At 41.5% G+C, this 13,496-nt stretch overlaps 1 protein-coding gene across 1 annotated transcript in view; it reads left to right on the top strand.

The window, feature by feature from the left end:
* Window positions 1-10,875, top strand: part of CAMKV (CaM kinase like vesicle associated) — a 753,994-nt gene extending 743,119 nt beyond the window's left edge. Inside the window, exon 11 of the mRNA XM_069644141.1 lies at window positions 6,330-10,875. Within this exon, the coding sequence (XP_069500242.1) occupies window positions 6,330-6,605 (276 nt within the window). The 3' untranslated portion in view covers window positions 6,606-10,875. The remainder of the gene's footprint in view (window positions 1-6,329) is intronic.
* The last annotated feature ends 2,621 nt before the right edge of the window (window positions 10,876-13,496 follow it).

The following is a 13,496-nucleotide window of genomic DNA, read 5'->3' as shown; positions in this document are numbered from 1 at the left end:
TTCCCCATATGTATATTAACAGTGCACGCTGTGTTGCCTGACAGACCTCTGTTCAGTGAAGTCGGCCTTTCGGGGTACAATTATTCGATGAAACAGGGCAGTCCCAAACATTTTCCACTAATCCTAGTTGGAGCCTTATTGGTGGGCCTCCTTCCAAAAGAAGAAGAACAACATATTCCACAAAAGATGACTGCAGTGAGCGTTCACAGCCTCATTGAGTTTCAATACTTAACATCCTCACCAGATTGAGTCACGTAGTAAATACTCTGGGAATCTTGCAAGCCTTCTTGATCACAACTAACAATATTTCTCCTTTCAATCATCTTGCCATCACCTATATTGGGTTCATTAAAGAAGGCTCAAATATCCTTTGTTCCATGATCCTTTAAAGTACTTCTATGGCCATGTTTAATTCTTACTTCCGTATTTCTTCTGTTCTACTTTTTTTTCCAAATCAAAATGAATTCCAATAGAGAGAATAGAGTCAACCTCATTGATAATGACTTGTTTGGGATCTGTCATTTTCTTTTTTAGCCTCTTTATGTGCTTATTTTTATTCTTCATGTTTTTTGTTGTTAAATATGCCCTTCTTTTCCTCGGCTTTGGTGAAGTATTTACTTTACTTTTGCTAATCTGGCTCTGCAAATCAAAACCTGTGGTAGAGGGGAAGTAATGCCTGTTTTACTACAACACTGCTTGCTTACTATACCCTCGTCTTTTTGGATCAGGCTCAAAGCAACATCAAGATACGAGTGTTCCAATAGATGTTGGGCAGAGGGACTAGATGGGATAATAGACAACTCAAAACCCTCTCCCACATCATTTACTCCTATTGATATACAATGTCTTTAAACTCCAGCACATTTGTCCCAAATGCATTTCAATTACATTCGCCTTAGTGCTGATTTCAGCCAATAAGACATTGTTGAGTATTATTGGAGACTGTAGTACATGTAGTACATGATGAAGGGCACCTAAAGAGGAAGGAACAAATGTTAAACATGTTGAATGCGAGTCTCCCATATGCGATAGAAAGGAATCTGATGTTGGAATCTTAACACATCTTGAGAATATCAGATAAGACCCGACTCATCTACCTTCTAAGATTTCCCCTGTCTTGTGAACAATTACGAGACAAGACCTCAACATCTTCACCATCTCAAACATTCCTTTCTTCCAGGCTATGTGTGCTTGCAATACACCAATGTCCAAGTTAGAGTAACATTCAGATAGACCTGAACTCAAAAGCAGAGATTGAGATAATGATCTGAATATTTTATCAGTTTTGTATTTTTTTTCCTCTGAGGTTAAGACTGGTTTAAACAAGGAAGTCATGTTCTTATCTTATTCTTGCCCCCTCCCAAGGAGTATTGATCACTCTGTTTCATTTGCCTTTCCAACTGCTCAGGACTATCAATTTAGGCACCCTACTTCTTTAATTATATCCCAATCACTTACCATCGTTTCCATCTATGCTGTACAGGAGTCAATGGAGGTCATTACAACCCCGGCGTTAAGGGTTAACGACGGCGTTAACCCTTAACACCGGATTCCCACTTTAACGCCTGCTTTTGGCAGGCGTTAAAGTCCATGGCGCTAACCCGCCATGGTGTTAATTACGCCGCCGTAATTTACTGCGGCGTAATTAGCGCCTTCCCCACTCCCATTATGCCCTATGGGGCAAAAATGGGAATGGGGAAGGGAAAATGGGAAATGGGGATTTACCGTCCCACTCACCTTGGAATGGGGCGGTAAATCCGCCATCCACCATGGTGTAAACATAGTTTACACCATGGTGGTAAAGTTGGTGCACTTAGCACCAAGGTTGTAATGACCTCCAATGACTCAAAACACTCCACAATTTCATCCCGTATTAGGCTCTTTAGGTGCTCACATGTAGCGATTGCCATAACTGCAGCACTTCACTGCTGCACTTCACATAATCGCTTCACACCACTGCACATTTTTTTATGGTGTCACTGTCTTATGCACAGCTCATGAAGAACAGTGAAAAGTGACTCCAACACTCCATCCAGGCTCACCACCAAAGCTCACCAAAGGGATGACTGCAGCACTTAGCTGCCACACTTTGCAGAACTGCGTTGCACCACTGGGGTATTTCTATAGGGTGACTACCTTCTCCACAGCAATTTATGAACCGTTACAAAAGACATCTGTGCTCTGTCCAGTCTCACCACCAAAACATGATTTCTCCATAATCGAAGGTTCTTGACAGAAAAGCAGGGTGGGAGTTTGGGCTGTCACTTCCAACAGCACAATTCTTACAGTGTGAGTTATTTAGCTGCAAACATAGCTGCACAAATAAGAAAAGTGATACATTCAAGAGCTCTCGAGTTGTCCTGAGGAATGTCCCTGTATTATATAACATCAGTGTTTCACCAGTAAATGGACATCGGAAAAACTACTTGACAAAAACGCATCATGCTGTCTCTAAATTGTGTAACCATGGAAAAGATGTTGCAAAAATTGGTAAAAAGAATTAATAAAGCCATCAAACTATTGAACGAATTGAAAATTGTCATATGCCCATGAGATGTACTCTGTCATGGGGAAATCATTTGAATCTTGTCTGTTTCTAATCATCAAAGCAGTTCAACCTTGTTTTTTATTTCTGCCTCAAAACTATTGAAGCATGCACAAACATTACAATTTGAACAAATTGACAATGTACAAGATCTGAGCTGCTATGATAAATGCATTGTATTACCTGCTTGCTTTCCTTTATCATCATGAATCAGCTGGGCCTCGCAGCTCTGCTCCACCTGGATTCTCAGGGACAGCCTCTGACTGTTCTTCAGTGGTCTGTTTCCTCTGCTCTCCTGTGCACCTAAATATAAAGTGTTAAGGCCCATCTATCAAACCCACTTTAATCATCTTTATTTCCTTGCCAGTCACTCCGGACTTGTGGGATGGTTTTGTGGGATGGTTTTGATGTATTCGTGTCGGTCTGTGCTGTCTTGTCGGTGTTTCAAATTTCCCTGCCAGTTGAATCTGATTGATGAGCGTTTTTGTCTTAATCACTAGTTTTCTTCATTGAAACTGCTCTGCAGGACTATTTCCCATTGATTTCCTTCTGATTTCAAGAATTTCCGGGCCAGTGGTCAATTATGTCTGTAATCTGCATCACCTCCCCAAAACTGTTATCTTCTGTCCACGCAAAATTGAAGGAGTCCACCATCAAATAGTGAATAGGGGACACTGCGGTGTGAGTTTCATAGAGTTTGCACTGATTTGCAAAAATTACTCTCTCATGTCAATCAGAGGATAATCCCAAAGTGCCCTCCCACATTTACCCGACAATTATCAATTTTCTGAATGTAAACTTAACTTGAAGGCCAAGGTTAATTTCCTCTTGACTTTTGGCATGTCAATATCCCATAGGATAACATTGTATTTCTTAAAAGTGCCAACAACATGGACTTGCAAAGAAAAAGCATACTGATGCATTGTACAAATGTTAATCTACAAAGTAGCTCAAGAGCCAAATTAAATGTCCCGTATGTTCTAATAACAGAGAATTTCCGCTAACTGGAAAAGTGCATAATACAATGCTACTGAAACCTATCAGCCAAACTGAATTGTTTCTTTTTAAATAACAAATTTGGACTCATTATGGGTTTAGTGGTAAATCAGTGATAGTCACTACATATTATCCCCACCAAAAATATCGCTGTATATATGGTTGTCTGGAACGGCAATAGGCGATATTCTTTGAGGGCTCCTTTAAAAATAATGCAGGGGTTGCGGGGGTGTCCCCCTTAGATTCCATGCATTAATATCGCCCCAAAAATATGGCAATATTTTTGTATGGCGATATTTTTGCGGGGATATTAACACATGGAACCAAATCTGCCATTTTGCCGCCAAACTTCATTAACATTACTGCCATTCAGTTATAAATGGTGGCAGGGCGGTGTCAATGCCTATTTTTGGAGCCCACAGGACTCCATGGGATATTTTTGGAAGATTTATCATTTTCAGTAATACCACACAGAAGAGAATTTAGCTCCAGTATTTTGATGCAGATCAGTCCTCCAAACTTGGAATTCGGTGGTGGGTAAAAGAAGCTGTAATTCTATTACCGGAAGAAAAACAAGTGGAGTAATGGAATTACTGTCACTTTTTTATCGCACCACCAAACTCATAACGTGGCCCATTGTGTTTTATAAAACAGAGCTTTGCACTGTATACAATTCTATGAGCACTCTGTTTTAACAACAAGCATTAACATGCACATAATGCAGGTTAGTGCACATTGTCGTCTGGCAGTTAGCATTGTGCTGCTTTTACTAATAAAATGGCGACATATTGCACAAATAAAACATGTCAAACCCAATAGGTATGAATTGACATATGTTAATGCTTAATATCTTTCCTTTGTTTAAGAACTGTTCACCACAGGTTTATGCTTTCAATATGCAACACCAGACTCCCACACATTTCACGGCATGCGAGAGTGCCCAACGGACCAAGGCCAATGGTGCAAAGTGATTTGTGGTATCATTGGATAAGTAGATTTCAGCACACCAACCATTGACCACCTACAGATAAGGAACTAAACAGATTCATATGTCTAGCCAGGCACATCAATGAATTGTATCATGGTGGAAAGGGGTACATCCGGTGGTCTTGGAATTAAATGCACAATACATATGCTTGTAAATCACTAGTTGGACCTCCAATCTGAATTACCCATAGACAGTCTGATTGACATGTAATGTAGAAGGGAGAGAGGAAACTGTCTGCAACTCATGTGATGCAGGAATGTAAAAGCCAATCATGTTTGTTCGTTTATTGTATAGCACTTAATGCTGCTACGAAACTGTTTATCAGGGAGCAGGAGTGGGAAAGGTGTGGAACAGGGGAATGGAATAAGGATGGAGACGAGGTGGGAGAGAACATTGGAGGTTGAAAGAAAAAACAAGAAGTGACCGTGAAAAGAAACAGGTTTTGGCAGGGAGTCATGACATCATCAGGTAACTCAGTGAGAAAGGGACAGAGTTCTCAATCAGACACAGAGTTCTCATTCAGACACAGCTCTCCCTCTTAACTCAACCCATTCACTCTCGTTCTCCCTAATGCATACATTAGCCTGGAGAACCCAGCACTAACATCAGATGCTGGGAAAGAGCTTAATCGGTCAGGCAGGTGTACAGCCTCTCATTCGCCTTACAGGAGAACTAGAGCATTGGAGATTGGGGGAGGACCTCGTCATTGGGGAGGATGTGACAGGGCATTAAAGTTCTCCTTGCCCAGGTGGCCACACCAAGGCTTAAAAGCCCGAGGCCTGGCCCTAGGCTGCTCAGACGAATGAACCATACAGGCTCTATTTCAATTGACCCTGCATGGGATGAAGCTGTGCTTTGGAGTATAAGGAATGTTTGGAAAATGTAGGGGACAGACTATGGTTCACTCTAGAAATAACCCGGGGCATGTATATGGAATGTTTTCTTGATAATTGAGAAAGGTTATGTTATTGCCAATATAATCGTGGTTGTACTCATATTGTGCATTGCATAAAAGTTCATCAAGATAACCGAGGGTGCATAATGTGATATGGATTCATATCAACAACATTGTGTGTTTCAGAGTCTGAGGGGATGCTAACAATGATGAATGCCCAGTCCTATGCTTTCTGACACACAAGGAACAGTGCATATTGTGTGGCTGAAATAATTCCACATATCTTAAGTGTAAGCTGAACTTGGAATCAATTGATTGTTATGACAGCATTGTTCACTAAGTAGAATCAATTACACACAATTCGATCCCCCATTTATTAATGAGGGACTAAAATTGATATTGATATTTTATTTCTATCGCGCTCGTACACAAGTGTTTCAGAGCGCGACAAGGCAAGGGAGAGGAATAGGGGAGAACAAAACAGTGATCTTACTAGGCCCAGTGACATTGAGAACGCGCAAGTGCATGGGAGAGGGGGAGGGAAAAAGTGCATGGAAGGGGGGAGAAGTGGAAAGTGCGAAGCAGAGGAGAAACAGATAAATAACAATAAATAAATAATAAAGGCAACAAACAGTGGTAGTGCAGCCAGCAATTTGCAAGTGCTAAGTTTAAGGCAGCAGACAGGGTAGGTCTGATAAGTGCAGGAAAACTGTTTGGCAAGATCCAGGAAACTGAAAAAGTTATCATTTGTATTGTTTATGAAATGATATCTTCTCGTAATTGGTCTAGGGCATAGGACTGATTTATAAAGTGACAGTGTTTTGCAGGCAACATCTTATAAATCACTAATAAAGAGATGCATCCATTGACTTTGCTCATCATACATTTGTTTCTTTGTCCCCCAGAAAGCGGTGAGGGTCACCACAATCATGAAGCGCTTGCGGGCAACAGAGCAGGCAGAACCAGGACACCCAAACCAGCCCACAGAAAGCGCTCCTCCAGCCATGGCGACAGCTTTGATCACTGACCCCAACCCTCCAGCTAGTGTCCTGAAAGAGGAGGCCCCTCTGGCACAGCCAGATGAAGTTGCAGAAGCTTTGCCTACGTGCAATGGAGAAGAGGAGGCTGTCCCTGCCATAGCAGTTCCGGAAACAGAGGCGACAAAGGAGGAGGCCGGCTGAGCAAGCAGAGTGTGGATTGGGAGGATTTGAGACTGGGGGTTTTGCCTGCAAAGGAAGGGACTGGGTTGGGGTTGAAAGCCAACTTTTGTTGTAAATACAGTTATTGGCATGACCGTGACTTTCTTTGAGCAGAGGTGCCCAGTCGTACCAATCGCCACCCAATGTCCTGTAGACTCTGATGGTCCGTGCTATCCTTGTGGCATTCTGTCTTCACTCTGTCACCTGTTGAACTGTCTTTTGCACTCTGCCACGAGGTGAATGCTTGGGTCTTACATTTTGTTTAAGTTCATGCCATCCTAGGCAAAGGGAGACAGACAAATGTTCAAAGACAGGGGCACGTCTGCCAAATACATATCTACAGTTCCTACCATCAAATGCATTAACCCCTCTCACCTGTTTCATGGATATTAAATCAGGGAATTTTTCCTAACTAAATGATTACAGTAGAAGAGATTAAATCTGCTGGGTGATTCATAATGCTATTTTTGGGATTCTAATTAATAGTTCACAAGATAATTCTGTGCTTTCTGGATCCTCTAGAATTCTGGCAGGTTTACGATTTTGCAGCAGAGTCTATCTGCAAATATATATATATTTGTTGGGCTTGGAATAAGTACATAGGAGAGGAATCCCTAATTCCTGGGTTATTGCGGATTAGTGTGAAAATGATCTACGGGTGCATATATGGGAGGGAAATTGTATATTCTCTGAGATTCTATTGAAATACTTTATTGTTAGAGAGTGCATTTAAAATATCAGGAGAAGAGTCTGTTATTCCAGGCATACATTAATAGCATTTGATGATGTTCATATACATATTCTATTTAAATATCGAGAGCTGAATCCATCATTCCTGGATTTGCTGTTGAATCTCTTGAAAGAGTAATCGCTTGTTTTTCAGTGGCAGCTCATATCTCTTGGGATGCATTCTCCCTTGCTTGAGATCTGATTTAAGGTTAGGACTGTGACTACTTTACTTCCTGTGGCTATAATGTATTGGTATGTTAACATTTTATTTGTGGACATTTCTGTTTTATCTAGAAGGAGAAATGCTAGTATTCTTTTTGCTGTGTTTCTTCTTCCATGTCATGACCACAAGCCTTGGAAAGGCAGAAGTGTTTGCCATTGGTCCAGCTCATCATTCTTTTTCTTTACATGTCTGTTGACATGTGACATCACACCTTCTCTAATTAGTGTCTCTAGTAGATTATGTAGATAGAGAGGCAAGGCTAGGATGGGTAACAAAGTTACGCTGAAGCGTATCTAAATGTAGGGGAAGTCATGCAACAGAATATTTAACAATCTCTTCTAATTTGGTCATGAGGACATGGAGTTTGCTGCTGTCTAGATATGGCTCCAATAGTTTTCTTTTCAGTTCCTTTTCCTTTTCAAAGTGCCATGGCTCTGACTAAGTGTGGTCTCTATTTTAGATGGCTTCTGAAAATGTTTTAATATTGTATGTGGGTAATTCTGACCAAAAATATAATTGGCTGTGATGGCCTGAACCAAAAGTTGCAGAACTATTAGAAATATGTCTACAAAGGGCATCTTTGATAATGTTTACCACCAGCAATTAATCAATAGGGTTGTGTTTTAATATGAATTCATCTCGCTTACATTGCTCAACCAATGTCACCACAATTCAATTACATGAACTTCGCACATACACCCTAAAAACATGTTTTTTTTCCACAACTGTATCAGACAACTCTTCTAGCCACACCTCCCATCAACTCATTAGAAGTCATTTCATTTGTAGGACAACTGTAATTATATGCTTTTTTGATATTTTTCCATTGCATTGTCCGTGATTTACGAGTGCAGTTTGCAGTTTGACCAGTCAGACATCTGTACGCAGTGTCTGCAAATTTTACAAAACCGCCCTGGTAGTTTAGTCTGGAAGTGAGTCTGCTGACCGAATCGAGCTATCACGAATTCTTTTTAGCTACTTGTTAGGATTTTTTAAAAAAAATCTGCTGGATATATTAATATCAAAATTTAAAAAGCTGGCTTTCGATACCAGGCCGCTTTTCCTCATACAAGTTTGCTGCAAATCCATCTACCAGTCTATACTGTAGAAGTGAACAACATTTTTTCACTATTCAAGTCTATCCGTATTTTGAAAAATTTGGGACTCTGCACCCCTTTTGACTTAGACCCCTCTTGATGAAACCCCACCAAACTTCCCAAAATAATTCAGATTTTGGTCTATATGTTTCTATAAGGTTGAGGACGGATTATTTGAACCACGCCAAAGTTGTGCGTTATAAGCCACACAAAAGTGCTCTTCCTTTGTGAAAGTAAACTTAATCAGAACTACAGGGTTGCTATTGCAGACCCTGTAATATTAATAATAATATATTATTCAGTGAAACATTTTCAGTTACGAAATAGATAACATGATCCGATTCATAGAAACAAAAGCCGTGAAATTCTAGGTTATAATGACAAACACGCCCGACAATGTTCCTGATAATGTCATTTTTGATCACATTGTTGATCTGTGATATAATCTCATGCATGTGCTCATTGGCCTAACAACCAATTATTATAAAAGACAGAGGGACACTCGGCCTATGGCCATGGCCCGTAACCTCCTGCCATGTCCACTCTCCACGTTGCAAAAGTAAGGCAAAAATACTGTGGCCCAGGACCTACAGCCATGGCCCATTTGCCTCTGAATACAAACTAAGCAGATCCCACCAGCAATCGGCCAAGCCTACTGTCCACGTTGCAACAATAATGCAAAAAGACCATGGTCTTTGGTGTATGGCCAAAGCCCATACCACCTGCCTAGTAAATAACCATATTCCATCGGCCACAACCTGCGACTGTGTCCACAGTATGCAATTAGGCAAATAAGACAGTGGGCCAAATCCACTGGCCCATTACCTCTTTTTTTCCTCTCCTTTCATTTTTGTGGTTATTGCCCTGGTAAATCCTTGTGTCAAGTAACCACGACCACCACAATGGCACCGCGTATTACCCCATTTCTCCCGGAAATCTTTCCTGCAGTACTGCATCGTCTGATGTTTATCACCACAGTTGTAAACATTTTAACAGTTTAAACGTCTTCCGCATTCCAACTGTCACCCCCATCTACAGCACTTTGTGCAAATCCTTTGTGACCCTCTCCTACGTTTCCAAAATGCATCTTGTGATGTTTCCTCGGCAACCACACAGGAATCCTGCAAGATTCCTCTGGAACGGCAAAAAGGTTTTGCAATGAAATAGGCTCTCCAGCCCACCCCAACATCTGTCAACTATGCTTGTGGTTCACTTTCGATCTCCTCACCTGTAACCTAATGTGAAAACCCTGCTATCAACCTTCCAAATCTCGTTTTGAGCATGTTTGTTGCACTTTGGCCATAGCCCATCTTCACTAAGCATCAATTTGAATAAAAGAGATTGGCCTTCGGCCGTGGTGCGTATCCTCCTTATCACTAATTCAGCCATTCCCACTGTCCATGGTTTTAGGCAATGGCCAGTACCTTCATTGCATCAATTAAGGTCAAAGACCATGTCTATGGTCATGCGCAAAGGCCTTCTGCCATTGTCCCTTTCACCGTCACTAGTAACTAGCTATGTCCCATGGGCATGTTCTTCTACTCCACAACACTTAGGCCCCCTTTATGTGTTTCCCACATTCCTGTGGTATTGTGCCTGGAACCTTCCCGTGGACACATGACCACCTTGGCACTGACACATTTCTCTGGGATTTGTTCCCATGGAAACATAGCATTTTCTGAATTCCGCGGTGGTGTGCATACACCCAACATTTCAAAAGACTTCCCCTTCCCTACTACCATTCTACACGTGCGCCCCTCTTACTTTTGTTGACTCCCTACTTCCCCCCTCTGTGTACGTCCCTCCTGAAGTTCCCCAATTATGCTATTACACCTTTTCTTTCCAGCTGCAGGGTTTTTTTCGATCGCATCTTGCAATGTAACTGCAATAATCCTGCAGGATTCCCCCAGGCCCAAAATGAAAATCCTCAATGACTTTTCAACTCCTCCTCAAACTCCCTAACAAATGTTTGCTCCCTTCATCCAAACCTTACCCTTATGTGAAACTCCACCTTTCCCTTCTCCATATATACGTCTGAGCACTATTCTTTTCTGCATTTAAGCAGTTTTACTGAGGTAATTGCTAGCCTTGAGAATAAAATGGCGAATTTTCATTTCTAAAAAGCGTCAATGTTGTGATGCACTTTGGAAGATAAAAGGGCCCCCTTTTCTTTCTAATTACTTGAGATATTTACGCCAAATAAATATATATATATATATATATATATATATATATATATATATATATATATATATATATATATATATTTTTTTTTTTTTTTTACATCGCTTTATGCCCAATTTATTTCTTATTGCAGCAAATCTGTCTGAGCAGGTTATCAAGGTGCACGTGTGCAATGGAAGCGCCTTTTTTTTTTTTAAATTGGAAAATGAAGGGAAGTAGGCGAAAATAACTTTTTTTGTTTGCTTAATTATGTTTGAGCCAGTTGTTGTGTTTTCCCCGAAATCTACAATTTGGCGGGGCCTGTACCAGACTTGTTTTTTTGGAAAACTTCATCCAGGTCCGTCCAGTGAATCTAAATTTATTAGGAACCAAATTTTGGTAAAAGTCAATGCAAATTGGCTCTACATGAATGATAGGGTGGTGATCGCCAGCCCATGATATTATAGGTTATTTATAAAACGCTTAATACCCAGAGGTTTCTAAGCGCAGACCCAGGGATCGAGCCTGTGGTGCTATGCGTCGTCTTGCTTCCAATGCAAGCACGTTGCCCCTGAGCTATCCTCCCGAGGACTATAGATAGATGGAATCAAATTGCCTGGACCAATCAGCAGTCCAGTATAGAAATGGTGGAAGGGGAAACCACTTCAGACCAGATAAACATGTACATGTCATTATTATATAACTGTATGATGGTATTAATATGTGATTCACGCTAGAAAGGGCTGTGGGCCATTGTAGAAATAGTACCAATATGCTGCATCTGTTCTTTGCTGGTTTTGACGGGCTGGAGCCCATGGACCAGGCTGTCCATGGACTCTATTCTCGCAAAACACTCAGAGGACCTCTCATTTGAAAGATTGTGGGCCGCATTCCCTAAATCTTTTCTGCTGCTAGTGATAAGATGTGCTAGGAGCAGCCCAATCCAAAAATGTGAATGACCGCAACTTACATGCGCTCCTTCAGATGCCCTTTGGCCCCCTTTGCACATTTGCACAAATATAGGGGCGTTTCTGGGCATTTAAAAGCACATCCTGAATTCACAAATGGGATGCACTTTTTGAAAGACCCTCAAATTAGGGTCATCCCCCTGTGCCTTTTGCAACAGGAGCAGGGGGAGGCAAAAATCATCCATGTATTTTTAAGTGTGACCACTGCTGTCTAAACCGCAACTATCATACTTGCATTTCCATCCCTCAAACAGGGATGGGAATGTTTTTTCCCTCTGTCATTTCAACGAGATGGGCTCTTTAATGGCCTGCCTCTGAAATGTGGTTGCTTGGAGCCTGTCACACATTAGGGTTGTGAGCACGCCCCCGACATTAACGTTTGTAAGGGTGCTGGACAGCACATCTGTGTGTTTTGTCCAGCCCTTCCTGAAATGGCAGGACACCTTTGAGAATAACGGTGACCTGAGCATTTCAGCAAATGAACGCATTCTCTGCGCTCCTTTCATTTGTGCTCATTTTTGAGAATTTGGGCCAGTGTGCATCGGAGGTCACACTGCCGGATATGCGCATTGGTCGAGTGGGAGAATTGGGTTGGAATCACGAACCATAAAAGCATCCTTAACTTTATTGAGTATCACAAAAGAAATTGCCAGAAGGGGGGTATACATGGCAACTCAATCCTAATGCAGGAGATAGTGCCTCATTTATAGGCAATAGGTCTCACAGATAGATCTTATTTTTGAAGCCCTCCACTAAAGAGATAAGTGTACACAAAGGAACCACAGGGTGGCAGCGCTGTGCAAAAAATGCAAACTATTGTTTATCTCGCAGATTTACACAGAATACACCCAGGAGGGGACTGGCTTTATTATAGAAAGACAATTCAAGGAAATAATCAGTCTGCTGGGGGTATTGAACTAATACATTACCCCTTGGAGACTGGTGTCCCTGGCAAGAAGGCGAATACCTGCACTGATACAAAAATGCAGCCAGACTACCACATATTTCTGCTTTTCTAACTACTAAACACATTCTGCAGGGTGTCAATTCCCTACTGGGTAACATACAGCAAGTCATGACCTATGTACATTTCAAAGCCTGGAACATGGCAGCTAATGCACAAACCACTCCTCCTTTATCAAGTGTGTGTGTTTTTGTGTATGTCTGTGTGTATGGGTGTGTGTGTATTCAGTTCACATTTGACCCATTCTTCACACGCCACCTGCTAGTTAAGGTTACTACCCTTTTTAATACCAAGTCAAATATTATCTTATTTTGGACACTGTAAACAGGCATGGCCTGGATGTGTCCTGTTTCATAATGGGAACTGCTGAAGGCGATGGAATTCTGCCACCTGAGTACTACTTGCAGATGGTATTAACCCCTTCCTTTGACTGAAAGTATTTGAACGTTACTGTCAGCTGCATTCATTCAGACCGTTCTGTTATATGGTTATTTGGGTAATTTCGACAGAGCAGTGCCACACTGCCCTGCGCTAAATACAGCCAACCTCTGGAATTCCCCTGTTCCAGAGCTGATTGGTTTATCCAGTCCTAGATTGATCTTTGCCGTTTAGGATTTGTAGTCACGCATTTGCAATTGGAAAAGCAAAAGTTCAAGTAACAGAGAGCAAAGAGAAAACATCAACAGTGGCCACGTGGGGGCGGCTGACTCAAGTGTTACACACTCACCT

The sequence above is a fragment of the Ambystoma mexicanum genome, chromosome 2p, assembly GCF_040938575.1.
Source record: "Ambystoma mexicanum isolate Mex_15411 chromosome 2p, UKY_AmexF1_1, whole genome shotgun sequence".
NCBI lineage: Eukaryota > Metazoa > Chordata > Amphibia > Caudata > Ambystomatidae > Ambystoma > Ambystoma mexicanum.
The sequence above is the reverse complement of the archived record's forward strand: the minus strand, read 5'-3'. Positions and strand labels throughout refer to the sequence as shown.